Here is a 27706-nt window from a genome sequence, read left to right as displayed (position 1 = left end):
TCTATGATATGCTTTGGTCGACTGGTAATGCAACAGTGATACTTTCAAAGAAATAGGGATGCCAAAGTCAATAAGGAAAGTATATTGGTCCACTTAGAGTTTATGAGGGGTTGGGTGTGTCTACTTGAGATGATTTAATGTTTAATCCTATCAGATGTAAAGTAGAAATAAAAGTTTAAGAACAGGAGGGGACGCTGTGAGCACGCTATGAAACAATCAGGTTTGTGAGCAGCTGTTAAACAGCAGTTGTTAATGGACACTTTGACCCTCTGAACAGGGAACAGCATCATTTACTTTTACATAACAGTATTTAGTAAAATGTAGTAAAGTTGTACTATTTACTGCTGTTTGCGTGTGTTTTTATTGAATAAAGCTTGACTGATTATTTAACCTTTCTTCTGTAGTGTATACAGGGTATATCTAAGTCAAATCCTCAAGTGGAGGGCTCACACGATTAACACTTCCTCAGCAACAAAAGCTTACTTAGAGTTGAAGGAAATAATGTGGACAAATCTGTTTCTTGTGGTCTACGCTGATTAAAAATCTTGTACGTTTTACTAACGGCAGCCTAGTTATCGAAATCTCAAAATGAGGGCTGAATTCGGCTGGATTCTGACTTCAAAGGAGCAGTGTGTAAACTTTAGTGGCATCTAGTGGTAAGTTTGCAAATTGCAACCAACTTAATACCACTCTGCTCACACCTCTCTTTTCAAATGTGTATATGAACCTACAGTGGCCTTCAGGTAACGAAAAAATGCAAAAAAAAACTGCCCTCTCTAAAGCCAGTGTTTGGTTTGTCCTTTCTAGGCTACTGTAGAAACATGGTAGTGGAACATGCTGGGCTCAATGGAAGAGAATCTGCTCCCTGTGTTGACATGAGGGGTTCATAAAAAGCTAACAAAAACACAGCGATTCTTATTTTCAGGTGATTACACACTAATGAAAACATAATTAGAAATGTTAAATTCCACGTCAACCGATAGATCCCCCTAAACCCTACACACTTGCACCTTAATTGTTGGATAAAAGCAGAACACAGCTGTGTTTGATAGAGCGCTCTTCTCTAGTCAAAAGACAATTCCTCTTATATATCAGTCTAAAAGACAAAAGGTATGCAGGTGCTCTGACAATCAAGATTTAAACCGCCATCCCTCCTCCCTCTATCCCCTCAGTGTTAAGCTAACTGTCCCAGCAGCCCCTGCAGGGTTTGAGGTGAAAGCCACAACATCTCTATAAGGTTATACTGGCAATAGCCCATCCAGAACCCAAACATCACGTCAGTCACATTGTGCCGGCCCAGCAGCACTCGGCTCAGCCCCACCAGGCTGGCCCACAGCAGGACGAGGACCCTCAGCGGGGCGGCCAGCACGAGGTGAGCCAGCAGGAAGCGCCCACACATGGCGGCACGGGTGGCGTGGCCTGAAGGGAAGGAGTAGCGGTCCACGGAAAAGGTGGCGAACATGTCCATGCGGTTATGCGCGGGCCGACGCCGACGCACCACTGCCTTAACAATGCCGACCAGGACCAGGTCCAACAGCAGGCCTGGAGGGGAAGACGGGGAAGATGAGTTATGCTGTAATCACATTAACAGAAAAGCCACTGGCAGACACTTGAATTAAATATCAAGAAACAAATAGAGAGGATTTACTGCAACCTCAATAACATAAGAATAAGTAAGTACTTCCTCCCACTCCTTTTCGGAAATGTAAACCGAATTGCGAAATTGTGTTGAGAATCTTTTGTTTGCTTTTTTTCTTATGACATTTCTGTTTACACGTTTGAAATAAATGAGAAATCAAATCAAATCAAATCCTTGGTACAGATTTGCACCACAAGGACAGAAACAGATTGTGAGCAAAATTAAAAATAGTTTCTTTCATTGGGATGATATAAACAAATCAGAACCAGTCTATAAAAACTATTTGTGGTGAAGGAAACAGCTGCAATACCTGCTGTAGAGCTTTGACTCTCTGCCTGGATCACATTTGGCCCTTACCCGCTGGGTTTGGGCCAGACTGGGCAGTTATTTCTCCAAACTTTAGCTGGGATGGGTTCACAGGTATGTATCACACATGTCTGTCACCGCATCGAAAGTACTTTAGTTGACTTAAGCTTGCTGTGGTTCTGGCTAAGGTCGGGCTAGGACAGAAACTATGCGGGTCCATGTAGGGTCGGGCCTGATCAAAGCTCTAATCTGCAGTTCGTATTTAAAAGGCTTCCCTTCACTTGAGCAGAGAGGACTTTTCTTTGTTGCGCCATTGCATCGAGCATATATAGCAGCTGCTTTATATACTCCAGTGCTGCAGTGCTGAAATATTAATGCAACAGTCAGGTGGCATTGAGCCAATCGCTGCTGGCAGTCCAGTGAAGGGATTTCAGCAAAAATTAATATGCAACGGTTCATTTTATTCATTATTGATAACGACTCAATGGTCCAATAACTGCTGTTGTTGAAAACTTCATAACTAGAGAGCTGCTCAGACATTTAACCAAAGCCAAGTTTGATCTGAGGTCAGTATTTAGTCCATGACAGAATCCTGACGACACAGTGACTCACAAAAACTTGTGATGAGGTGGGACCTTCTTAATACTTACCTGTTTTAAATGCACAATAATACAATTAAATCCTTGTTAAAAGCTGGTCTACGGGTCTGTAGATACAAACTGTCCATGCAGAGGACCAGAGGCTGTCTCTGACTAACATCAGGCATTCAAGAAGGTTGACTGTTAAATATTAAATGACAACTGAAAGATGTCTGGTGGCAAAATAAATCTTTATCCAATACTTTTAACCTTCCATGCACCCTTGGACCTCTCCTCCCTGCTGCAGCTTTATCTACTGAGAAAAGCGAGAGAGCTCCCACTCTACATGCGCAATCATTCAATGCCTCTTAAATGCAGCTTTTGTTGCAGCCCACTTGGCAGCAGCCATAAAAAAGTAACAGAGGTGGAACGTTCGGTTAATCATTCAATACAATCAGGACTTGAGAACCTAAGCAATAAACTGCTTTGTCAATATTTTGGTTCCTGACGTAACATTTCTGACAAACTACTAACCACTACAAAATCTAAAAACAGAAAGCAAAGAGAAATATTCAGAACAAGTTGCAGGAGCCCAACGTTGCATCTTCAAACTGATTTAACACAGAAAGAAGCAGCAAATCCTCACATCTGAGATACTGACACCAGAGACTGCTCAGCTTTTTCCGTTAAGCAAATGTCTTGAAAGATTAATCATCTATTGGAACTGGTGTCAATGACTTATGGAGGAATCAACTTTCAGTACTAGCTAATACTGACATGCATTCCACCAAATCTCTGACAAATCACAGACAGGTGCAGATCAGGTTCCCGCTCTTCTTAAGAAAACATTTTCCAGGACATTTTTCTTGACAAAACAGGACAGCACTTTTTCACAAACAGTTGTAGTATTTACCGGTAGGCCTTGTATCATCGACACATTTTACCTCAGTTATATTCCTCCCTTTTTTAATGATGCAGGGTTCATGATGAAGTGTCTCAGATTCATTACAAGCAACTGCTTTAACTGCTAACTGTACAATAAGGTCATCTGGCCTGTTCTTTTTGTTAGACGTCAGTGGGTTTTTAATTCAGTTTAAGGTCAATTTACTACACTAAAGTCAAGCCAGCTGCAGCCGCTGCACAGCAGTGACGTTAGTTTTGAGTTGGATATTTAACGGCCATTTCCTCCAGACCCGGCAGCAGCGTCTTAGTTTCAGTTTCACCTGACATTGGCAGTAGGAGGACGGTCAGCTCCCCTCCCAGCTCTCCCTGTTTACTGCCAGGGCCTGACACGGACCATCAACTGTACTATGAATAAAACCCTGTGCACATGCACGTCCATGTCTACCACGGAAATTCAATGTGAAAAGTACGTCCGAGCCTTGACAAGCATCTTTCAGGTTAGGGATGACAACTTGCAGGAAGCTACTGGCTGCATGACAACTAGTGACACCTCAAGAGTGTCGCAGGAATTACATTCTGTCATCAAAGCTCGTGCTGTTTGCTTAAATTAGCGATTTTGGTGGACATCTCGCAACTGCACTTTTCCAGCGCGACCCAATCATATGCTGGCTCCCTAAATTAGCAGTGAGTCATCAAAACAGATATTTACTCATTTTAATTATATTCCAGGTGTTTCCATGACCGCAAAACTTGCACTAGCTAGAACCAAGTTTTCCAGGACACACTGGAACCCTGAGAAAGTGTTCATTACAGCTTCTCTACTCTGAGCAACATGCACAACACAGACTTGCCTCGGCCTGCCTCATAATTACTGAGGCACCTACCCCGTTATTCAATTCACACCAAAAAACCCCATTCATTACAAAAACAGAAAAGAAAACAGGTCTAATGCTCATATTGTACAAAACTGCAAAGCTGTCATTATGGACTTGTGTTACAGGGCAAAACAACCTGATCTCTGAAATCAAGAAAGGAGACGCACAAATCCTCTTTCTGGAACAATAGGCTAATCTTGACATACAAAGTGCATGCCCGTGTGAACTTATGGGTTTCGGAGAAGAAAGTTCAAATGAGGGGAGCCTGCTTGCATCCAGCATGTGTTTTAACTTGCTACAGATTTGTACTGGCTGCTAAAGGAATACTTCACCCACAAAATTATCATTTGTATATCAATTACTCACCCTGTGTTACGTTGAAATAGAAAACAACAATGACATATATTGTTAAATTGCAGCACAAGAGGCCACGTTTAACAACAAGACTTTGAAGCACTTCTGCATTAACCATCTCAGGGTGCTCTCAGACCTAGAGTTCACTTGCTTTGGTCCGAATCAGGGACTAATTTTGTTACATTGCTTAGAGTTGGTTCGTGTTCTCACGGCAGCATTTACAAACGGACTAGATAAAATGCCTGCGCAAGAAAGCTGCTCTTGATTGGTCAGAATTTCCATGTGGGAAAAATCCAGGAAGTAAAGCAAACGTTGAAGAAGAGTACACTTGCAAGATAAATGTGACACTTTCTAATGTCACAATGGAGGGACAACTACGCAGGTTGATTTTAGCGCTGCTCATCGTGGACTATATTGCTGTCATTGTTCATTTTAGTCAAACCATACAGTTTGAAAACGAGGCGCGGCTCCAACTAGAAAACAATGTTTTGATGCATTGGATGTGCTGAATGTGCATATTAAGGCAGTACAGGAGGAGGTGCACATTAATAATCCTCCAGGACTGTAACATGCTCATGTTTAACACAAACAATGTGTCATGTGACTGCTTCAGATTGATGTTCTCACCACAAACGAACTGTCACCGGACTGAGACCACCTCTTCAAGAGGGTCTTGGTTTGGTTGTTTTGGTGCACACCTGAGTGTGATTGCTGTGTTCACATTTGCACACATGAACCACATTGAGGGGGCAAAACTTGAGTTCGATTGAACCGAACCAAACAGGGCAGGTGTGAAAGCACCCTCACACACGGACAAGTAGTGTGGCTGGGCAAATCAATAGAATGCATGAGCAGAGGTCAAACACTTGCCCATACGCACTACTTGGACGTGCAAATGTTTTAAATGGTAGGGTTTTGGCGACTTGGAGAGACTTGGACTATACTGCACAAGTTGTGTGAGTGTTTCTAAATGGAGGTTTTAATATAGTTTTGCTGTTGTTAAACGGAGCCCCTGTTTACTTAGTTTATAAAGAACATTCTGCTGTTGGATTCTTCCTTCTTCGTGTGAGAAAACAAAGTTTTCTTTGTGACTTCAAAGTAACACGAGGTGAGTAACTGATACACAAATGATCATTTTGTGGGTGAAGTATTCCTTTACTGACACAATCCATGTGAAACTGAATTTCTGTTTTTAAATCAATTTTGGGATGCCTTTGCTGTGTGTCTGATAAAGTGCAGACCAGTGTGAGCTTCATGTTGAGTCCATCAAAGTTAAACCTGACTTGCAGCTCTCCTTCAGGCCACTGAGCTCCACTCAGGGTGAGACCACTCTAATAAAAACAAGACAGCAGAGAACATTTGGTGAATGAAGCATGACGTGTTTTGATTCGGATGGACCTGCATTGCAGCTCACACTGACCTACAACTTGCTTTTCTCAAAATCTTGAAACCAATCTCATCCCTTCCTCATTGTACATACTTCAGTGTGTCAGTCAGGCAGCTTATTTGGAGCAGGCTGCCGCAGTAGCTGCAAACACAGGTGGATTAAGGCCAGAATGAACAACAGGTGTCATCTGTATGTGAGAATATGGCAGTACTGGTGAAGGAAAGACAAAATGGGTCAAAATGAACATAAATAGTCATGGGGGGTGGGATCACCTGTGAGATCTGACAGAAGAGGCGCACATGGGAGGGAGGAGGGAGGGAGGAGCTGGAGGACGTGAGTGACACAAATACTGCATCTCAGCCAAGCTCAGCCAGTGGTACCAAGAGACCTGTCTGCACAGGCGTAAGTAAAGCTGTCTCTGAGTTAATGTGCTCCTACAGGGAGACACAGCGTGACAACATATGGAGGAACAGAAATAGTTTACCCATGAGGAGGTTGAGCATGACTTCTTGTCCTGCGGCGCTGTCACTCTTGTACAAACAGTAGGCGGACCCAGCCAGCCAGGGGATGCCATGTCCCGATATCTCTATCAGTTTCATTAGCGGGCGCACACTCCCCCAGGACGAGTCCTCACAGGCACACACCCCCAAGCGCTTAGACATCCACAGGTCGATGGCGAGGAGCGAGCTCAGCGCTACGCGGATAAAGGAGGGGTTGAGCCGTATACCGTCCTCCTCTGCCAGCCCCTGGCCGCTCCCAGAGCCCGTGGAGGAGCTGGATCCCCGGCGCCGAGTGGGGCTCTCCGAGGCTCGCAGGCGGGCGGTGGTCGGGTCGGATCCCTGCCGCTGGAGGAGAAGCGGCGGCGAGGACCGGTTCAGCGGCTTCGTCAGCGACATGAACTCGTATCGGCCGTTGGAGCTGCCGAGCACCGGGCTTCCTCCGCTGCGACCGGGGTTTTTAGCTTTAGGAGAAGGCATTTCACCTGTTAACCTGCTAACGTAGTCGGGTGTGATGTAGTTGACCCGCAGTGGTAAATACTCTGCAGTGCTGTGCCGGTTGTCGCTCCTTTAAGTCATCTGTTGTACGTTTCAAAATTCTTATCACGTCCTGAAACATTGAGCTGAATCGCCATCTTTGTTGTTCTCCGCGCAAAGGTTCCTGGGAAATTGTGTTTTTCTGGAAATGCGCACGTGAACGGCGTCTTCTGAGTCTTCTGTCTCTGTAAGCGCACTTTGAATTTCCCCAAAATACAGAATGAATACAATAAAATGCATTAACATAGTTGGAGACGCTTTCTCATCCAAGTTTTTTTCTGACCTAAGTAACCAAATACTCACTTTGTGCCTTAGTGGATGTTCTCTGTGATTGATGTAATAATTCAGCGGCCAAATCGGCTGTGGAGAGGAGGGGAGGGGAGAGGAGAGGAGAGGAGGGGAGGGGAGGGGAGGGGAGGGGAGAGGAGAAGAGGGGAGGGGGGCATCCCACTTAGCAAAATGAACAAAGTGCCTCCCCCTTGTTCACCATCTCTCTCCATCTTCCGGTTGGACCCAGACGCAGTCCAGGTGCTGCTCCTCTGTTCTCGGCCCTGTGTGAATGCAATGCAGTGACAGCATTACCCTCCATTTACATGATGCACCTGCAGCTGTGTGGAGCCGGGACGATAATTACGCATTGTAAAAAATGCCCAAGCAGAGTAGAGGCCAGATGCGTAAAACTCTGCAGAATCATGACTAAAACAGTGTGAACGTACAAAGACAGAAACATGCACAAGTACTCTGTTCCTCGGATTTATAAAGTCTATTTAAACTCATACTCGGTCTGTTAATCACCTCCTTATCACATTACCTGCACCTGACCTGAAGTCTGTGTGAGGTGCGCACATTCTCATCGCGCATTCGTCCTCTATGAACATCTGTTTATGTGAAGGAAAGGGAGAGCACATGTTTTTTGTGCGTGCCTTGTTATCTGGCCCAAGGTGATGAAGAGCGGAAAAAAGTCGCGATGTTGTGAGTAGAGTAGGAATCCACATGGCGCGCGTAAGAGCGCACGGAGGGCGCATAGGCACACATTACACACAGTGAATTTATATTGGAGGAGCATGATGCAGGGACGTTTGTTACACACTGCGGCAGTCCCAGAGACTCGTGTAAACCAGCTTGTGGCGCAGATAATGTCTCTCTATGAAGATGACTGTGTGTGCGTAAAGTGCCCAGAGCTGACAGCGTGTCACTGGTCACCAAATGAGTGTTGGGATTTGGGTGCAAAATCTGGGACTTGATTGTGACTTACAAAACAATGACTTGGCCCCACCTCTGGCTTTTATACACTTCTTTGCGTTTCTGCTTGAACACTGTTGCTGCTGTTTTAATAAAGTTGTACAAAAAAACAACTCGTCCCTGGTTGGTCGCATGGATTACATCACAGAAGTTAATCCCGCCTCTATCCGGGTCCATTCATGAGGTCCTGATCACTCCAGACCAGCCTGCAGGTCGCCCCTCTTCCTTCTTCCTGTGTCTGAGCTGCAGAGAAGAGCCCACCATGCCTGGACTTCTGCTGGGAGACGAGTTCCCCAACTTCGAGGCCGACACCACCATCGGCAGGATCAAGTTCCACGATTTCCTGGGCAGCTCGTAAGTGCGCGAGCTCACCGGACAGGCATCACATTGTTGACTTAATGTGTTTTAATCGGAGTTGTGAATCATGTTGTAGCAGTGCAGCATTTGATGGAGCCACGGGGAGCTGGTGGTGCGCGGGCTTGTTGTCGCACTGAGAGGCTTGACGCTGATCTGAGTGCGGATTAATTCTCAAAAGCTCAAAAGCTCAGGCGCATGATTTCATAGAGATCTGACACGCCAGTGTGTGATCCATCTGTGACTGTCATGCGACACCTGCTGGCTGACACAGATAGGGTTACACAAGCATGACTGTGTCCGATTAGAAACTGATAAGAAATGCGATATATAACACACAATATGTCTGTGTTATGAAAGATTATGAAGCTGAACATAGAGCTGACCTAACTGCAGACTGAAAGGGCATCAGTGGCAGCAGGGCTTCTTTATTTTCAGTTATCTGCTCTGGCACATTCATTAGTCAGGTGTGAGCACAGGCAGGACAAGGCCTGTATTGTGTTGGTGTGTGTGAACTTGGAGCCGTGCCTCAGGGCTTGCATCCCCTCTGGTATCTAACCCTGTTGGGCCCAGCTGTTTTTTTATGCCAGCAGAGAGAAAAGAATAGTTTTACATGCATTACAGCCAAACACACACATGCAGCCTGCGGTGGGACAGAGGCAGACTTTACAATGCTCCAACTAAGTGCTATTTAAATGATTTTCACATGGATAGATTTACCTGTTCTGATCTAGCAACATATTCCAAAAACGTTTCTACAAATTAAATTCTGCTTTTTTCTTGTAGTATTTCCAGATTCATTTCCTTATCCTGATGGTTGAGCACAGTGGTGCAGCAGGCCCTGATCTCCAAACTGGCATAACCTGCCATGATTATAAGGAGATTACCTACCAGTAGATGGGCGATAACTTCTTTCCTAACTTAATGGGAGTAGATTTTGGACTGTGAAACGCTGTTATCTGTTGACAATGTGCCCCAGTTTTAGGGCCCATTGTATTTGTCAGCAATGCTTGGTTGAGCTTGTTTTCTGCTGGCGCTGTCCAAGCGGAAGTTGCAACCTGGCAATCCCAGCAGGGCAAAAAACAACTTTTTACAGACACATTTGAAGCCTGTGAGTGGTGTTCATATCCAAAATACATTTTGATTTATCACTTGTCTGAGAGTAGCCCATATTTGGACTGTGTTGTTTAATGTGAATTTATAGGCCGAGTCTTTGCTGCAAAAAAGCTTTTTACTCCTTGGTAATGTTTAAATCAACATCAGCGTTTGCACACATCCCTCTTACAAACTGTGTCCAGTGTAGGGCTGCAACAATTAGTCGACTAATCGATGACTAATCAACTATTAAAATAATCGGTGACTATTTTAGTAGTCGACTAATCGGTTTGAGTCATTTTTCATAGAAAAGTTCTACAAAGTACCCCAAAATACTCTTATTGCAGCTTCTTATGTTCAGATAGTGGCAGCTTTACACACTCTCCCGTGAGCGTGAGTACAAAACAAGACATTAGATGACATCATTTTGGGGTTTGGGAGAGACAGATCGACATTTTTCAACACAATAAGACTGTTCCATCTAATCAGGACTTCTGGTCACCCCACAATCAGGTGATCACAATGCCTGTGAGGAGCAACTCTTTTCTGTTGCCTCCACATCATGTGATAACACATCGAACACACTGAAGAGGAAATCCACATAAATCATGTGAGGCACAAAACTCATGTGATTCAAGGGTGAATTATCCTTTAAAAGACCAAAGATTTCAAGAGTTTCGTGCTCGTCTAGTCCATCTCACTCTTCGTCCTCCTCATCATCGCAGCATTTTTAGGGCGCAGCTGGATTTGATGTTTCGAGCTGGAGTCTGCCAGATTCACAGACACCTGTTGCTTCAGTCTGCGGCTGGAATTTCCTCCACTGAGACTAAATGTTCTCTACTTGTGCTCTTGAGCCTTAAATTGTAGACTGTGTGGAAAACATGGGTGGATCCAGACGTAAATGCACAACCACAACAGACACAATACAGAAACTACATGATATGTAATGTGCATTAAATACTTAGAGACATGGAAGCAGAACTTATTTCAACTACGTGCAGGTTTGAACTTTAGTTTACTTAATTGCTAACTGCTCTATAAGCTCCAAACTTTTGCAAGGTCTTAGATATGAATACGTGAATGTTTGATGATTATGGCCTCATTTGCTTCTCCTAGTAATTTTTTTTTTTAGTCCGAAGGTGTTGTGCAACAGAGCAAAGACCTTATTGTGTTCTGCCTGTTTTCCTCTGTAGATGGGGTATCCTGTTCTCCCACCCAAAGGACTTCACCCCCGTCTGCACCACTGAGCTCGCCCGTGCCGCTAAGCTCAGCGAAGAGTTCAAGAAGCGAGATGTAAAGATGATCGCCTTGTCCATTGACAGTGTCGAGGATCACCGCAACTGGAGCAAGGTGGGGGATGCACATTCACTCACACATACTGTATTTCTCTACTGTGACCTGTGGTGTGTAGGAGGTGAAAGGATAAGTTTGTTAGCAGGCCAGATAACCGTGGGTGGAGTGGGTAAACTTTTATTGTGTAACAGCAGCATTTTAAAGCTTGCATGTGGCTTATGATTGAGAAACACTCCCAGTAGTGTCATAAGTCACTGCTTGTTGTCCAGTTTCCTGAATTCAAAGTCCTCCCAGTTTGACCAAAACCAAACTCATTCAGTGTCTTTTTTTTTTAAATCCCCAAGGACTGTATCCACTAAACATCCCAGGGCTGACAGTTTCTCCTAACTTGTTGAGTCAGGAGAAACTCCTACAAATAAAGGGTGTGTCAGCTCTTACTTTAGGACTCATACATTTTTGGTCTAAGAGTAATTCAAAGAGCATTTTAGAGCTAAAAGTAGGTCACAAGTCTGAGAGAAGTTAGAGGCAGTCTGAAGGCCATGTGCTGCAGATCATGAACTTTTAAATTAAAAGAATAAAATCAAAACTTCCCTGAAAGTCTGAATGTGAGCGATAAGAAATACCTCTTACATATATTACGTACAGCAGCCTTAAAGTGTATAAGCATTAGATGGCTGAAAGCAGACGCTCCCACATACAATACATGAATCCAAAAAGTCTGGGACCTCTGTCAGATGGAGCCAATGACATACAAAAATCCATCTTTACATAAACGATGGCGTCCTGTCATGGCTTTATTAATACAGTGAGTAGGGCTCTGCCAAACTTGTACTTTTATATTCTGCCCAGGCACATATCACATACATGTGATTATAATGTGGAGCCGACAGTTACTTCTAGTATGTTTCATTCCTTGTTTTTTTATTTTTTTCGATTTAAATGCAGCTTTTTCTGACGAATGGGTTAACACGCTGAAGTGTGTGTCCATGCTGTTTTCTATGTCTGTTTATGTTTAGATAATTTTCTGAATATAATGAGTACAAATGTTTTATACTGTTGGAAAAAAGGAAACGTATACATCGTAGTTCTAAAAAAAATTATATCGAAACAGTTCTCTACAGATCCATATTTGTTTAACAGTTAAATAATTATATTAATTATATTAAATAATTACCAAACTGTCTGTCAGTTTCAAAGTAATTTTTTTATTTAATTTGTAAACTAAATTACTTTTAACATAACTAATTGTTTGATTGCTTTGCTTTTTTTTTTTTTTTTTACAATTTAAACATTTTTAAAAAATTGAATCACATTTTTATTGAATGTTATTAAATTACATAAAATTAAATTTAATTTAAAAAAATGCAATTTTTATTTTCTGATTTAATGTTTAATGAGATTTTCAATTTCTAATTTTTATTCATTGATTATTAAAGTTGGTTCATTCAATCATTATCTGTAACAGCTTATCCTGGTACAAGGTCACCTGAGGGCTGGAGCCTATATAGCCGTCATTATGCAAGAGGCAGGGTTCACTACATACTTAAATAAAATAAATAAACAAATAAATTAAAAAAGAAAGAAATTTAAGAACTATCGTTAGTTCATTTCCATTTAAATACAAAACTAAATACATAATAATAATAATAATAATAATAATAATAAGAGAAAAAGAAGAATTAAATTACATTTAAAATGATTTAATTTAATTCTTCTTTTTCTGATTCTCTTATCCATCTCTTAGTATTATTATGTATTTAGCTTTGTATTTAAATTGAGCTGAATTATTTGCATTTTTTAAATTTCAGTCTAACTTATTTTTTCTTATTTTTACATAATTTCTTTAAATTAACTGCACTTTTGATTTAATTTCTAACTTGATTTCATTTGCACTTGCTTGCCTCTCACACAGCATTGTGATCGTCTACAGTCTTAATCTTGGTTTAGTGAACTGTGACATCACAACATCGCCTCCTCAGCAAGGCCACTGATTGGTCCAAGAGGGAATGTTCACTTGGCAAGTGTCAAGTTAGATCAACTGTGTGGTTTTGATTTCATCACCACCTGCTCCTCTGCTCCTCTACCACACAGCATTTTCTCTGTTTGCCCTCACAGGTTATATTAATAGCTGTGAGACAGCAGTGTTGGTTGTACAATCATAGAGTTAAAGATTAAAGGCCTCTGGTCACTCATCAAACCCGTGGGATGATGGAGATGGTCTGTCAGGATGGTGAGAACTACACAGTGATGACATGCACACATTATCAAAGGTGTAAAGGATACACGTGTCTCTTTCTCTGTATAGGATGTGATGGCAGTTAGCGGTGCAGCTGAAACTCCTCTGCCATACCCCATCATCGCTGATGACAAGAGAGAGCTGTCTGTAAAGCTGGGCATGCTGGACCCTGATGAGAGAGACAAGGCTGGGATGCCCCTCACTGCTCGCTGTGTAAGATACCTGCCGCCTGTTTTACACTCAATGCTGGACATATTTATTATAACATCAGTAGAAAGACAAAGACGGCATTGTGATCTAAAATTAACAGCTGCCAAATGAAGAAATAGCAAAGAAATATGGCAAGTGAAACCTTTGAGTTAATATTTTTATGGACGTATTTGTCACTGTATTAAAAAAGAGGCATATTCTGAGTGTTTTGGTGACCCTGTGATCTCTTATCCCACTTCAGGTCTTTGTGATTGGCCCAGACAAGAAGCTGAAGCTGTCCATCCTCTACCCCGCCACCACAGGGAGGAACTTTGATGAGCTGCTCAGAGTCATCGACTCTCTGCAGCTGACTGCGCAGAAGAAAGTTGCCACACCTGTTGACTGGAAGGTAAGGGGTTAAACTGTTTCTTGCCCTGGAGTGGTGAACGGTGCCCAGCTAACCTACAGTAACTGTAACTTATGTACAGATATGAGCCTGGTATCAATCCTCTCATCTTACACTTTGCAAGAATGCAAATGAGCACATTTCCCAAAGTGTGTTTTATTCCTTGTACGTTTCTGCAGTTACTTCCTTTTCCTCTCCATAACACCTGCTACCTCCAATGACACGGCTGTGTTCAGATACAGTACAGACCTCACAGTCAGTCCAAACTTTCAAGGCAACCGTTTCAGCCTCCTGCTTCTCATTACATAACTGAGCAGTGCTCAGATAAACAGTTTCAAAACGGTGTTAAAGACACTCGAAGGGACAGTTCAGCCCAAATCAAAAATACATATGTGCTGTTTATTAACCTAGATTGTTTTGGTGTGAGTTGCCAAATGTTGGAGATATTGGAACTAGATGGTACTCAGCTTGTGGTGCTCAAAGTGCCAAAAAATACACTCAGCAGCAATGTCTCTTTCCAGAAATCAAAACCTGGTTACTCAAGATAATCCACAGACCTTGTTGCGAGCAGTTTAATGTAGGAACTATTTTCTCTTTACTGAACAACACCCACCAACCGTATCACTGCACAGAAGTAAGCTGCATCTACTGCTAGCTCACCTAGCACCACTGAGCTAGCTAATGTTACAGCCCAGCGAAGGAGGACGCCATTAATGTTTACATCTTGCGCTGTCACAAGCCTCTCGTCCAAAAGTCACGCTTCCTTCTGCAGTGTTACAGTGTGCCATCTAGTGCCTTTAATTGGACCGAAGGCAGACATCTCCACGGTCGATATCTCAAACACTCTGCAACTCACACTAGAACAATCTAGCTTGATAAATATGATAAATTCTATGTGCATTCTTTCCAACAAACAATTATGTGACCTCATTTTTAGCGGGACCCAAAGCCACATGACACAGACGCACGATTATTATCACAGCAAAGGTTTCCTACAAGACTTTAAAACTAGACCCTGCTCCTAAAACACACTTCCTTGTCGTTGTGTCTCTTTCAGCCTGGTGACAAAGTCATGGTCATTCCCACGCTCTCTGAGGCTGAAGCTTCCGCTCTCTTCCCCAACGGTGTGACCACTAAAGAGGTGCCTTCTGGGAAATCGTACTTGCGTTACACCCAGCCCTGAAGATACACTTAAAGTTACATCCTTCTCTAGTTTACTGCTCTTTGAGAAACTGAAATCCTTTGATGGTAATTCACATATAGAACTGACCAAAACATAGATGCACTTGCCTGGTTTGATGATTAGTGTCATGCAATATGTCCAGCAATGAGCCAGGAGTATTTACAGTGTCAGTGTTCAGTGCCTTGCTTCCTTCAATAAACACTTTTCACAAGAGTCCTCTGAATATTTGAATCTTTTCATACTCTTTAACAGTTTCCTCTGCTATGACTTACTGTACCACTAGGTGTCCTCCTACAACCTCATCTTGAAATGTCACCCTTGGTGTTTTGCTGCTGTACCACTCTTGATCAGTAGATGGCAGTATATGCACAGTGATTGGCCCACTGATGGTGTCCCCTGACAGCAATTAGGGTGAAAGCACCAATCTGCTCTGAAGAGTTGCAGAGATAGGGAGTGGTACCACATGTACAGAAATGACAAGTCTATTTACATTTCCATTAATTAAAGAGAGGATTGGTCACATTAAGTTTATCTACTTTCGGCAGTGCTTCTCAAAGTACACAGTGAGGTTTACAAAACGTTCTCCCCTTTTAATTTGCATTTTAAATCATTTTGCCAACTCAGCATTACAGGCTAATGTCCTGGCTGTCTGAATGTCTTAATGTACCATGGATTAGTCTTTTAAATTCATCGTTCTGTTTGTTTTGTGCTTCATGTCCAGGCTTTCAAATGCCATTCTCCAGATGGAAGTTACCGGCTGAGCAGCCAAAGGGGGGGTGGGGGTGGGGGGGTGCAGTGAGAGTAACTGCATATGTACACTCACTCAAGCAGAGAATCAAAGTGCAATTTCAAGGTATTTGCACCTTAAGTATATCCATTTTATGATGCTTTATTTGAAATATTGTCCTTTCTACTTCACCATAGAGAGTTGTAGTTATTGGTTACTTTAGTAAGTCAAGATTGGGCCCGCCATCGGGGGGGTCAGAAGGTACAGATGACCCAGACTCATGTAAAAGTCTATGTGCCACTGGTGGTACTGGAGTGGGTGTACATGAGGGGGCCAATTTGGAAAATTTTGTCCATAATTTCCAATGTAATATTTCACAAAAAGCACAGATTAGAGAAAAGTCTAAAATATGAACCCAAATTTGTGAAGAAGAACTTTGTTTTTCATCTTTCTTCCCCAGTTAATCTCACGAACCTCCGATTCACTTGGGAGTCTGTGGAGGGGCCCGACCCCAAGTTGAGAATCAGTGAACTGCACTATCTAACTGTACAGGGGTAAAACTAGCCCCAGTTCAACCTGATACAACAGTACGGTGATGAGGCACATTGATTGATAATCTTATAATGTCAGTCATGGAGGATATATTTCTGCGTCCAAAGCAGAGAATGAAGTCACGGTCCCTCTGTGTGTGTTGGAAACTGAGTCAGCCGCACGTTAATGTGTGTGTATCCTACTGGCTAGTTCATTGCTGCCACTCTGCGCTGTGCTAGTACAGCATTTACTGCCGATATCAGGAAGGCGTCGTGGCAGAAGCACAGTGCCCACCCTCTGATTCCTCCCTGGTTGAAGGCCATGACACACCAAGCTGACGGTCTGCAGTAGGGCCCGATGGATATGGTTTTTTGGGGGCCGATGCCGATTCCGATATTATGGAATAAAAAAAATCCAATAACCGATATATCGACTGATTAAATATTTATGTTTTTCAATTTAAAACTCCCCGAAATACGTGCTTTTGATGGCTTAAATATAGTTCAAACACTCGTTACAAAGATATAAATTGAAGGAAGAACATTTTACTATTTTCAAATACTTTTATTATCAGAAACTGTGTGGAACAAGCAGCATATGAACAATTTGAACACAAAATGAATCAAAAATATGATGTGCAAAAAGGCAGTAAACCTCTGGGAAATAAAATAATCATGCAAAGTCTATATGAATTAAGACATTCACATGTATGTTCACAGCACCAGAGTTCTTCTTATTATTGCCATTTAACAGAGGTAGGTTATAGTGCAAAAAGTAACATCATGACAACATGATGACACAGGACATAATTTCTAAGTAAAGCACCATATTCCCTGCATTTTATTAGTGATGAAAATATGTGTTAACACAATAATAATTATTCTCTAATGGCTATAAATTGGTGATGAAGTGGTTAGAAGATGAATGAATGAATGGCTACAAATCGGTTGGGCCCTAGTCTGCAGGCCATCAATGTTGGGCCGTTGGTGAGCCTCTGTGTCCCTTGTTGTTGTGGCGTGTCCTGTACCGTTGGCCCTTGTTGGTTCTAGTCCCTAGAATGACGACTACGGACAACGTCCATGTGCTGGTGAGGAGAGAGATATTTTCTCACGCAAGCGCAGAACGTAAGTGCTGATTCACCGTTGGTTGTGTCTTTGCAACGTGCTCATGTGCAACTTTTTGGCCGAGACACAGGTGACGTGTGGTGATGCAGCTTTCATTGTTATTAGTTCTCTGAAGTTGGTTTAGTGTGTCTGGGCCTTAACCCTGTTAACTCTGTCAGCACTGCTGCCTTTGTTAGCACCGTTAGCTGCTAGCTACCGGTTTAGCCACCTCCATGATGAGTACTATGTGTAGACAACTCATATATTCTGAATGTCCCATAGAACCTGTTTAAATATAAATTTGAGTGCAGAACTTTCACTCACAATTGAGTATTTTTATATAGTTGCGTACTTGTTCCAACGCTGAAGATATATTAATTAATTAAGTACCATTATTAGCTTGCTTGAATAACACAGTAGGATTAATCACACAAAAAGCAGGCTACAAACGATTTTTTTTACTGATGCATTTTTAAGAACAATAAATATGTTTTTACTTCATTTAATTCTGCAGCATCGTGTAAATAAAATGTCCATGTGCTGGTGTTATATCCATCACACCTCTGTATTGCAAACACAGATGAAGGGCTGAAGCAACGCTCATTTCTCAGCCACAGTAAACACATCTGAGCTGGTCGGCCTCAACTGTAGAAGAGACACTGAAACCAGGACTGAGGTGTTGGTTTCCTCTGTGAGTTATTCAGCCCTCAAAACTGCATGGCTGAGGATCATATTAATTACTTGAAGTAGTTTGAAGGTGAGCACTGATCTCTCACACACACATGCACACACACACCCTGGCCTTGCATTCACTCTGAGGAGTCTGAGGAATGCTGAGGTCAAAGAGAAAAGATGGGATTCCCTTTGAGTGAGGAGGGAGGCAGAGGGTGTGCAGAGCCAGATAAAATATCTCCGAGCCCTCCTCCTTTTTCACTCCTGTCATCCACACAATGTGAACTGGAATGTTATTCTTCTTTTTTTCTTTTAAATCAGTTTCTCACTTAACAGAATCACCCCTCAGAGATTAAAGAAACAGTGCCATGTTGTGTTTTCATTTACAGTTTCTTTTATTCTCTTCCTCTTCTTCAGATAGCAGACCTTCTGTGTAGAAACAGAAAGGGCCCACATTCTTCTTCACAAAAACGCTGGATGCTGGCTTCTCAAATGTGCGATGAAAGTACAAGTATTCATCAGGTAACCCTTGCCCTCCACCTCCTCTCCTCCTCCTCTCGTTCCCTTCTCTGGTGGCTGTTTTGTCCCCAGGAGTCGTCCAAAATAACACCCACACAGACACACCGTACTGATCAAATGCATTTCTCAAATTCCAGACTACAATAGCTTGTGCCAGAGCATGAGAAGCGCTTTGGGTGTCAGACTCTGGCTTTATTGCCCAGTACCAAACCCTCGTCCCCTCCCCCTCCTGTTCATCTGCCACCCCTCACTTCTTGGCTATCGAGCCAACTCACCCCACCTCGCCTTGGCAACACTAGTACATGTAATACAACACCGGCCCAGGCCAGGTCTCACAGGGCAAAACACAACACACCAGCTGCTGCGCTCTCTCTCGCTCTTTTTCTCTTTCTGCCCTTCTCTATAACACTAACACACACACACACACACACACGCAATCATACTGCTGATCAAAGACATAAACAGCACTCTGAAAGGAGTGGCCTCCCACCAAACTTGGCTTATCTCAGAGAAGAAGACTCACCAGGCTCCAGTTTTCCTGAGAGGTGATGACCAGGAGAGGATCTGTATCAGCAAAATGAGCTTGATACTTGTAGTTTCTACAGTAATATTAATTGGCTTTCTTGCCGAGAGTTAAAGAAGAAGATCGACATGTCTGTACGCTAACTATGACTATGCTACAGCCAGGTAGCTTCGCTTAATATAAATACTGGAAACTAGCGGGAACAACTGGCCTGACTGTCCAAAAATAACATAAAGCCAATAAGCATGTTTCCCCAAAATGTCAAACTATTTCTTTAAAGGTGTTGCAGACCTTTGACGTAAAGATGCATAAAAAATATGGCATGAACACACTCTCAGGGTGTATGTTTCTGTGTATGCGTGTTAATTCATGAGCATGTGCTTGCTATGGAAGAGGTCATTATTCCTATGCTGTGTGCCAGGCATTGAAGCTGCCCGTGACCTGTGGGTTAACAAGCCAGAGACCAGAGGAGCTACAAAACACACACATCCACATGTACACTCGCACATATGCCGAGCTATGACTTGATGCTTTCCAGACGTGCCCTCTCTTTCTCTCCCTCCTACATTGCCTGGCACTCTCTCGCCCTCCCCACTCTCCACATCACTCACACACACACACACACACACACACACACACACTTGCACCTCCCCCGTCTCACTCAACCCCGCTTATCAAAGTTTTTGCTTCTTCAGCTTCCCTTTCCCATGCACAGACAAAACACTGCACAGCTCTTCTCTTTGTTTCTTCCTCCCTCATGGTGCTGTTTAATCTTCCGTATGGTTTACAGTGGTTATAATCTGAATCTCCTGCAAAAATGTGCGGGTATTTCAACCAAATCTCCAGAATAAATATCGGCATTGTACGTTTCTGCAAACCATGTAACATTTGTACATTTCATATGTAGCGGACATGTTGAAACTTTACATTTCTTTACATTTCACACCTCAGTTTTGTGATTTGACAACGCTGTGGTTAAAATGTGGGTGGGTTTAGGCACAAAACCCACCATGTTTCTGCATAGAATACACTGGTCGCTTCAAAAAGGTCTGGGACTGTCCTGAACTCTGGTTAAAAAATCCCCACCTTTGTCACCACAAACACGGCTGGACATGTCCCAAGTTCTTGTGAATAAATATCTGCTTTTGTCCCTACAGTAAAATACCCGCTTTTGTTGCTCCAACACCGCAAGAAATGTCCTAAACTCTTGTAAAAAACATACCTCCTGTTGTTGCTTCTAACATGGCTGAAAACTTCCCAAACTCTTGCTAAAAATACCCACTTTTGTTGCTACAAATAGATCTTGGAATGTCCCAAACACTCCTTTTGTAACCACAAACATGGCTAGAAATGTCCTCAACTCCTGTTTTTGTTGCTTCTAACGCGACTGAAAACTTCCCAAACTCTTGCTAAAAATACCCACTTTTGTCACTAAAAATAGGGCTCTGAATGTCCCAAACTCTTGTTAAAAAATACCTCCTTTTGGAACTACAAACATGGCTAGAAATGTCCTGAATTCTTGTTAAAAATACTTCCTGTTGTTGCTTCTTACGTGGCTGAAAACTTCTCAAACTCTTGCTAAAAATACCTGCTTTTGTAACTACAAACATGGCTAGAAGTGTCCTGAATTCTTGTTAAACAAATGCCTGCTTTTGACACAACAAACACCACCAGAAATGTCCTGAACTGAAAAATACCTCCTGTTGTTGCCACTAACACTGCTGAAAAATTCCCAAACTAAAAGTACCCACTTTTGTTAGTACAAATACGGCTTGGAATGTCCCAAACATGTTAAAAAAGACCCGCTTTTGTTGGTCTTGAACAGTAGTTTGTTGCTGTCTGCTGCTTGACAGCCAGCTTGCCTAGGTGTCACAACATCCACTGTCCCCTCCTCTTCCTGATGAGAAGCTCAGCTCATATCTGAACCACGTCATACTTTTGAAACCTACAATTGTAACATATCCGTGGCTTTGCGGAAATGTACAATGCCAACGCTGTATTCTGGCAACTGGGCAGGCCATTTCTCTGTACCAACTTACCAACAGACTGAAGGTCAGACAGACAAACAGAAACATGCACGCTGACCTCAGGATTTGGCTGAACTTTAAGGAGCATTAACCGCCTCGCATTCAACACTCACCCTTGAGCTTTCCTCACTCTCACTATAGCACGGGTCAACGAGCCTTTCAGCAGACTCACACACACACACACGCACCTGCACACAGAGGCGAAGACATAATGATAAAAGTGATGAAAGTGTATGATCTGAGTGCCTAGATAAATGCCATTGTTTTGATGGCACCTCGTAAATACAACATCCAGACAGGCTATTACTACAGAGCAGGTTAGGGCCAGTTAGTGCTCTACCAACAGGGTGATGGATGAGAAGGTAAAAGTGCAATCACTCTCTGTGCTTATCTTTATCTCTCTCTATCAATATCGCTGTCTTCCTCTTGCTTTTTGCTCCCCCCGTTCTCTCTATTAGAGACACATTGATCACCAGCCGCTGGCATATCACCTGAGTAATGGCTAAGGGTGTCTGGGCTTTAAAACCACCCCAGTAGAGCGCCAAGAGCTTTATCATGGCGACAAGGCAAATGGCTGTTCACATAATAAAGTGTGCCTCTGTGTGTGTGTGTGTGTGTGTGTGTGTGTGTGTGAGAGAGAGATCATACTGCACGGACTTTGCCATTAAGAGGAGACATCAAACACAACCCAATAAGGATCCCAGACCACCAGACCTGCCACAAAGCGCAGCACTACTAGACCACTTTAAGTCATTAATAATCTTTTCAGCATGTGCGTGTGTGTTTCAGGTTCCTCAAACCACACTCTCAGTATTCTCAGGGGATATTTGCACTTTAACCCTTTAACTTACTTACTTTCTTGCTATGAGTTAGAAAAGAAGATCGATACCACTCTTGTGACTGTGTGTCACATATACACATAACAGACATTAGCTTAGCTTGGCATGAAGATTGGATGAGGAGAAACCTAACCTGGCTCTGTCCAAAGCTAGCAAAATCCACCTACTAGCGCTGCTAAAGCTCACTGATTGATTGATATATCTTGTTTGTTTGTGACTCCAGGAGGTCAGTGCAGCCGGCCTAGAAATTGTTCAGCGCGTGAAACCAAAAGTTGATGTTTTCCCACTTCTTGTACATATTAAACAAATGCAAAACAATGTGCTAATTAGTGAGCTTAAGAGGTGCTGGTAGGTGCTCGACAGGCCAGCTGTGTCCCCCAGGCCACTAGAAAATGCACCAGGCTTTGAAGCCAGTTTTCATAGTGGCCAAACAGGGGTACTGCAGTTTCCAGGGTCCATCACATGATGCCCTGCAGCCCAAAAATACTTGTTCCTATTGACTTACATTGGGAAAAAAATCAGTGGAAAACCTTTTTTAGAGCGCCACAATCCCAGCTTAATGACTCGTGTCACCATGAGGAGTTGATCCATTTGATCAGATAACATTTGGAAAGTCTACAAGAGCTGCAAGATTAAATCATATTATCCCCAGTTAATTTAGCGGAGCGCTAAACCTGAAGTAAACTGTTCAGCCAGCGGCAGTTAGACGTTCAGTCGCACTTGGCCAACCACCGCTGCTTGAAGTCTCTGGTGCACATGCTCTATAGCCTGCACAGTGCAGAAGTAGTGCCCCTTGATAATCCCTTGATAATTTGGGTAAGGTTTACAGGTTTTTCCTGTAGACTGTACAGTAAAGACGGCGACATGACAGCACCCTAAAAGTGAACCCAGAACATCTCGATCGCCCCCTGGTGGCTGGCTGCACTATAGGTCATAAACGGGGTCTCTTCCATATTAGTGGATGAGAAATGCACTAAAAATCAAAAGCGTATATCAAAAGAGATGGTTTCTGTCATTTTAGGTAGTTTGTTATCATGCTGATAACTTGCTCAAGTGTTTATTTTTCCAAAAAGTTTGATTTTAATTAGTTATTTGATGCTATCCGGGATATTTTGGCTTCATTTTTGTACAGTGGGAGGAAGGGAGGATGCCTTGTCCATCTTTATATACAGTCTATGGTTCCCCTCTGTTTTCAGTCTTTATGCTAAGCTAAGCTAACCAGCTGCTGGCTGTGGCCTTATATTTACCATTTAAATATGAGAGGGGTATCAATTTAGGGTTACCATATTTTCATACTCCCAAACCCCGACCCTTAAATGTATTGCAAATTCATGCACGCACAGGTGTATGTGCTTATGCATGTGCCCTAGCCAGCACTGCTGCTATGGGCATGTGCATTACATGCTATGGGTTGGACACCAGTGCCGGAGGGGGCACAAAAACAGTCCAGTATGATCGGCATCAATCATAATCTTGTCATTAAGAGTTTCTTTGGGGTGGGGTGTTAACAAATCAATATGCTTAGGGCACTCAAATGGCTAGCAGCGGCCCTGACCATGGGCATTTTCCTCAGCACTGGGTACATTTTTTTAACACTTAATATACCTACCTAGTGCACCTTTCAACACCATGGACACTGTGAACGCAGCATTTTCGTTGGCAGGTAGACTTCTTTACGACTGAAAGAGTAAGTCTCCTGGAGCACTGAAAACAGACCATCAAAAGAATCTTATTCAGACACTCCTCATGCGTTTATCCCCCACACTGAAACCTGACTTGGACTTAACAGGAAAGGAAGTGGACAGGCCAAAACCTTGTGTGGAACACAAACCTTTGAACAAAATAAAACAGAGAGGAAAAAAGATAGAGATCCTACAATTCCAAACCCCTGTTGCTGTTTCTTTCCCCTCTGTGTTCTTTTCCACTGGTTTATTTTTCTTAAAGCGGAGGGCAGTCGGTGTGAGAAGGGCAGAGGCTGGGGGAAGAGAGAGCGAGTGCCACGTTCATGTGTGTGCGTGCGTGGCAGTTTGCGCCTGTGTGCGTGTTGAGTGTGATGTGGTGGGGAGAGCAGAGGAGGAGGAGGAGGGGGCAAAGAAGGGGTGGAGGCCGCGGAGGTGAGGAACGAAAAGAAATTGGAAGAGAGAACGGGAGGGAGGGAGGCTGAAAAAAAAAGAGAGGTGACATGCCGTTGCCATAGCAACTGTTTAGGGTTTGGATGATTTTCCCTAACCATAATGGGGCTAGTTTGGAGCATAATGAAACCAGTCTGGCTTTCCTGGCTCTCACACCCCGGGTCATGTGAGCACACACACACACACATACACACACACACACAGAGCTGAGAGAGTGACACATGTTTTGCTTTAGTACTTGTTTATGTTCATCCAACAGTGGGAGAGCAGAGCCATGGTTAACTATCAATTAAAGCGATGATCATAAAACAAGCACTTGTAAATAAACACTGCCAAGCTAACGTACAGCGAGGCAGGGAAAGAGAAAAAGAACAATGGAATGTTATTATAATATCACAGATATATGTTCTGATTTAGTGGCATCTAGCAGTGAGGACTGCAGATTGCAACCAGCTGAAACTTCTCCTGGTTAGAATTCCTTCAGTGTGCGTTGTTCAGGAGGTTTTTAGCAAGAGCTGGATTATCTGCAGAGGTCTCTTCCTCTTTAAAATAAACAGACCAGGTGATTAAAACCAGTACACTGAAAAAAGCAGTTTCACGTTACAAATCTCTCTTAAGCCTAGTTCACATTACACGATTTTCACCGCCATTTTGATGTTGCAGAGGATCTTGGGTCGGAGGTGAGTCGGCAGATAGTCTGCTACGACGAGTCCTCATGTGTGAACGAGCCTACGAGCAAGTTGCTCCCTCTTCTGATGTGTCGTCTCCAAGTTTGGTGACGTCACCGCATTATCTTGGGCTCTGTCGGCGAGGGCTCGGTGGAGAAGTCTTGTGGTGTGCACACACAGGTCGTAACGCAGTTGGCGAGACTCCCGATGACAGAAACACATGTCGGTGTACGTTATGAACACTCAAAAGATTACAATAATCTCTGCGACGCAAAATCAGGGTGAAAATCGTATAATGTGAACTAGGCTTTACGCTGTTTAGCTCATCAGAGGCAGGCTGTGAGCCCAGTACCTGCTAACGTGTGCTCACTTTTTGTCTGATCCAGGCATTTTGGAAGTTTTTAGCAGGAGCAGAATTATCCACCGAGGCCTCTTCCTGTCCAAAACAAACAGAGACGGTGATTCAAACTGGTATAAACATAGAGAAAGGCAGTTTCATGTTACAAATCCATGCTTCTTAGACGCTGTTCGGCATGTTGGAGATAGGCCGCTCGCCCAGCTAACCTGCTAATGTGTGCTCCCATTTTACTCTGATAATTTAAGATCCAGAACTTCAGGTGGTTTTAACCAGGAGCCAAATTATCCACAGAGGTCTTTTCATTGTATTTGCTTCCTCTGGGTTCCATTGTTAGAAAGCATGGCGTCTCCTTCCATTGTTATGCCCAGATTTATGTGCTGCTGAAGAAGAGAGATGCTTTCTCCCTACAATCGCTTCTGTCATGTCTTGATGACATTAAAGCCTGGATGGCCTTAAACTTTTTAAATTTCAATGAAAAGAAAACAGAGGTCATGGTGTTTGGTCCAAATAGCTCTTGTGAAACCCCCCCTGTTGATTTGGGCCCCTTGGCGCTATATGTAAAGCCAACAGTTTCTAACTTGGGCTTTAAGATGGACAGTGGTTTTAAATTGGAGCATCAAATTGGTGCAGTGGTTAGGTCCAGCTTCTTTCACCTTAGGCAGCTGGCAAAGGTTAAGCCTTTTCTTGCACAACAGCACTTTGAAATAGTAATCCATGCCTTCATCACGTCCCAGCTGGATTACTGTAACGCACTTTATTTTGGAGTCAGCCAGTCTTCCCTCGCACGTCTTCAGTTGGTTAAGAACGCCGCTGCTCGGCTCTTAACTGGAGCACGTAAGAGGGAACACATTACGCCCATTCTGGCCTCCCTCCACTGGCTGCCCGTGCACTTTAGAATTCATTTTAAGATTATTTTATTTGTTTTTAAATCTTTAAATGGTCTCGCCCCACCTTACCTCTCTGAGCTGCTTCATCCCTACGCTCCTGCTCGGTGCCTCAGGTCAGCTGATCAGCTGCTCCTGGATGTACCGAGGTCTAAGCGGAAGCTCAGAAGGGATAGAGCCTTTTCTGTAGTGGCTCCCAGATTGTGGAACGATTTACCTCTCCACATTAGACTGGCCCCCTCACTGTCTGTTTTTAAAACCAGTCTTAAAACCCATTTTTACTCCTTGGCTTTTAACCCAGCGTGAGACTCTGCTCTTGTTTTACTGTTTTATTGTTTTTATTGTTTGTCTTATGTTTTTATTTTTGTACAGCACTTTGTTTCAGCTGTGGTTGTTTTTAAAGTGCTCTATAAATAAAGTTGAGTTGAGTTGAGTCTTTTCCTCTCCAAAAAGAATGGACCTGGTGATTTCAACCAGTCAAAACAAGGAATAAAGCAGTTTCAAGTTAGAATACCAGTGTTCCCAGTAATGCTGCTCATTACAGCAGGGCTTCTAACTACAATGCAAATGTCTCTATCTAGAGCCAGTGTTTGGTTTGTCCGTTCTGGGCATTAGAAACATGGAGACACAACATGGTGATCTCCATAGATGGGAGCCTGCTACATATAAACGGCTCATTCTAAGGTACCAAAAACACAGCCATTCTTATTTTCAGGTGATTATCCACTAAAGAAAACACACTTAATATATTATTTTCAGTTTCAGCCAATATATCCCCCTAAATCCCCCTAAAGATATTAAAGTTCTCTTTAACTCGAGACAAAATCCCCTCTTAACATCACAGATATAAGACCCCAGTTCTTTGCTACACATGGTTTAATATCCTGGAAAGCATATTCCACTCTCATGTTATAATGTAGCTTGCAGGCTTCACCCCACCAGGAACTAGTGAGTTTTCTGGGTTACTGCTTTCAATAAGTGCGCTTATAAAACTTTCTGTGTTAATGGGGCTTTAAGCCAGCATATGCTACACATGGGGAGTAATAAGTCTCTATGTGTGCGTTAAAGAAGTTTGGAGGTTTGTGTCAAAGTGTGTGTGTGTGTGTGTGTGTGTGTGTGTGTGTGTGTGTGTGTGTGTGTGAGTTAATGTCTCCTCTGTCTCAGTATAATGAGCTCCCCTGGGCCTCCCTCACCTTCCACCCCTCCCTCCCTTCGCCTGCTTTTCCCTAAACTTGGCCCTATTAACCCCTCGCTTCCCCCTGTATGTTTATTTAAGTAGGGGATGGTGGAGAGGAAAGGTGAGTCGACTGCCTGTACACATGTTTATTTATACATAGGTAGGGCGAAGGAATTGAGGAGGAGGGCATGGGGGGTGAGAACGGGTTGGTGCGACTTTGTTTTTCGTGTTTGGGATCCGACATACGGCCACATTTGTCTGCTGGGAACGAAGAGAGAAAGAGACAACAGCTTAGATGTCGGGTCAGTGGCTTCACACCTTGGACTGACCCAGTGGCCATGATGCAGAGGTCAACTCTATCGCTAACATGCTGAACATGAAGCCACTGAGTGTGGCGGCTCATCACCTCCAGTCTGACCTGAAACCTTAGAGGATCAAGGGTCAGGAGCTGCCCTTTACCAGAGTCTGTGTG

The 27706-nt window shown here is 43.2% G+C and overlaps 2 protein-coding genes across 2 annotated transcripts; one reads left to right on the top strand and one right to left on the bottom strand.

Annotated features, from left to right (window-relative positions):
- Positions 1–1026: 1026 nt before the first annotated feature.
- plpp6 (phospholipid phosphatase 6) lies at positions 1027–7168 on the bottom strand. The gene is made up of 2 exons (XM_033620930.2): positions 6527–7168; positions 1027–1542 (listed from the first exon to the last, which is right to left on the bottom strand). Exons 1-2 carry the CDS (start codon positions 7017–7019, stop codon positions 1175–1177), a joined length of 861 nt encoding a protein of 286 aa, XP_033476821.1. The 5' UTR covers positions 7020–7168; the 3' UTR covers positions 1027–1174.
- Positions 7169–8498: 1330 nt separating this feature from the next.
- Positions 8499–15287, top strand: prdx6 (peroxiredoxin 6). Its single transcript, XM_033621059.2, has 5 exons — positions 8499–8672; positions 10961–11117; positions 13366–13509; positions 13748–13894; positions 14949–15287. Exons 1-5 carry the CDS (start codon positions 8581–8583, stop codon positions 15072–15074), a joined length of 666 nt encoding a protein of 221 aa, XP_033476950.1. The 5' UTR covers positions 8499–8580; the 3' UTR covers positions 15075–15287.
- Positions 15288–27706: the final 12419 nt, after the last annotated feature.

The sequence above is a fragment of the Epinephelus lanceolatus genome, chromosome 6, assembly GCF_041903045.1.
Source record: "Epinephelus lanceolatus isolate andai-2023 chromosome 6, ASM4190304v1, whole genome shotgun sequence".
NCBI lineage: Eukaryota > Metazoa > Chordata > Actinopteri > Perciformes > Serranidae > Epinephelus > Epinephelus lanceolatus.
This window is presented reverse-complemented; position numbering and strand designations above follow the sequence as displayed.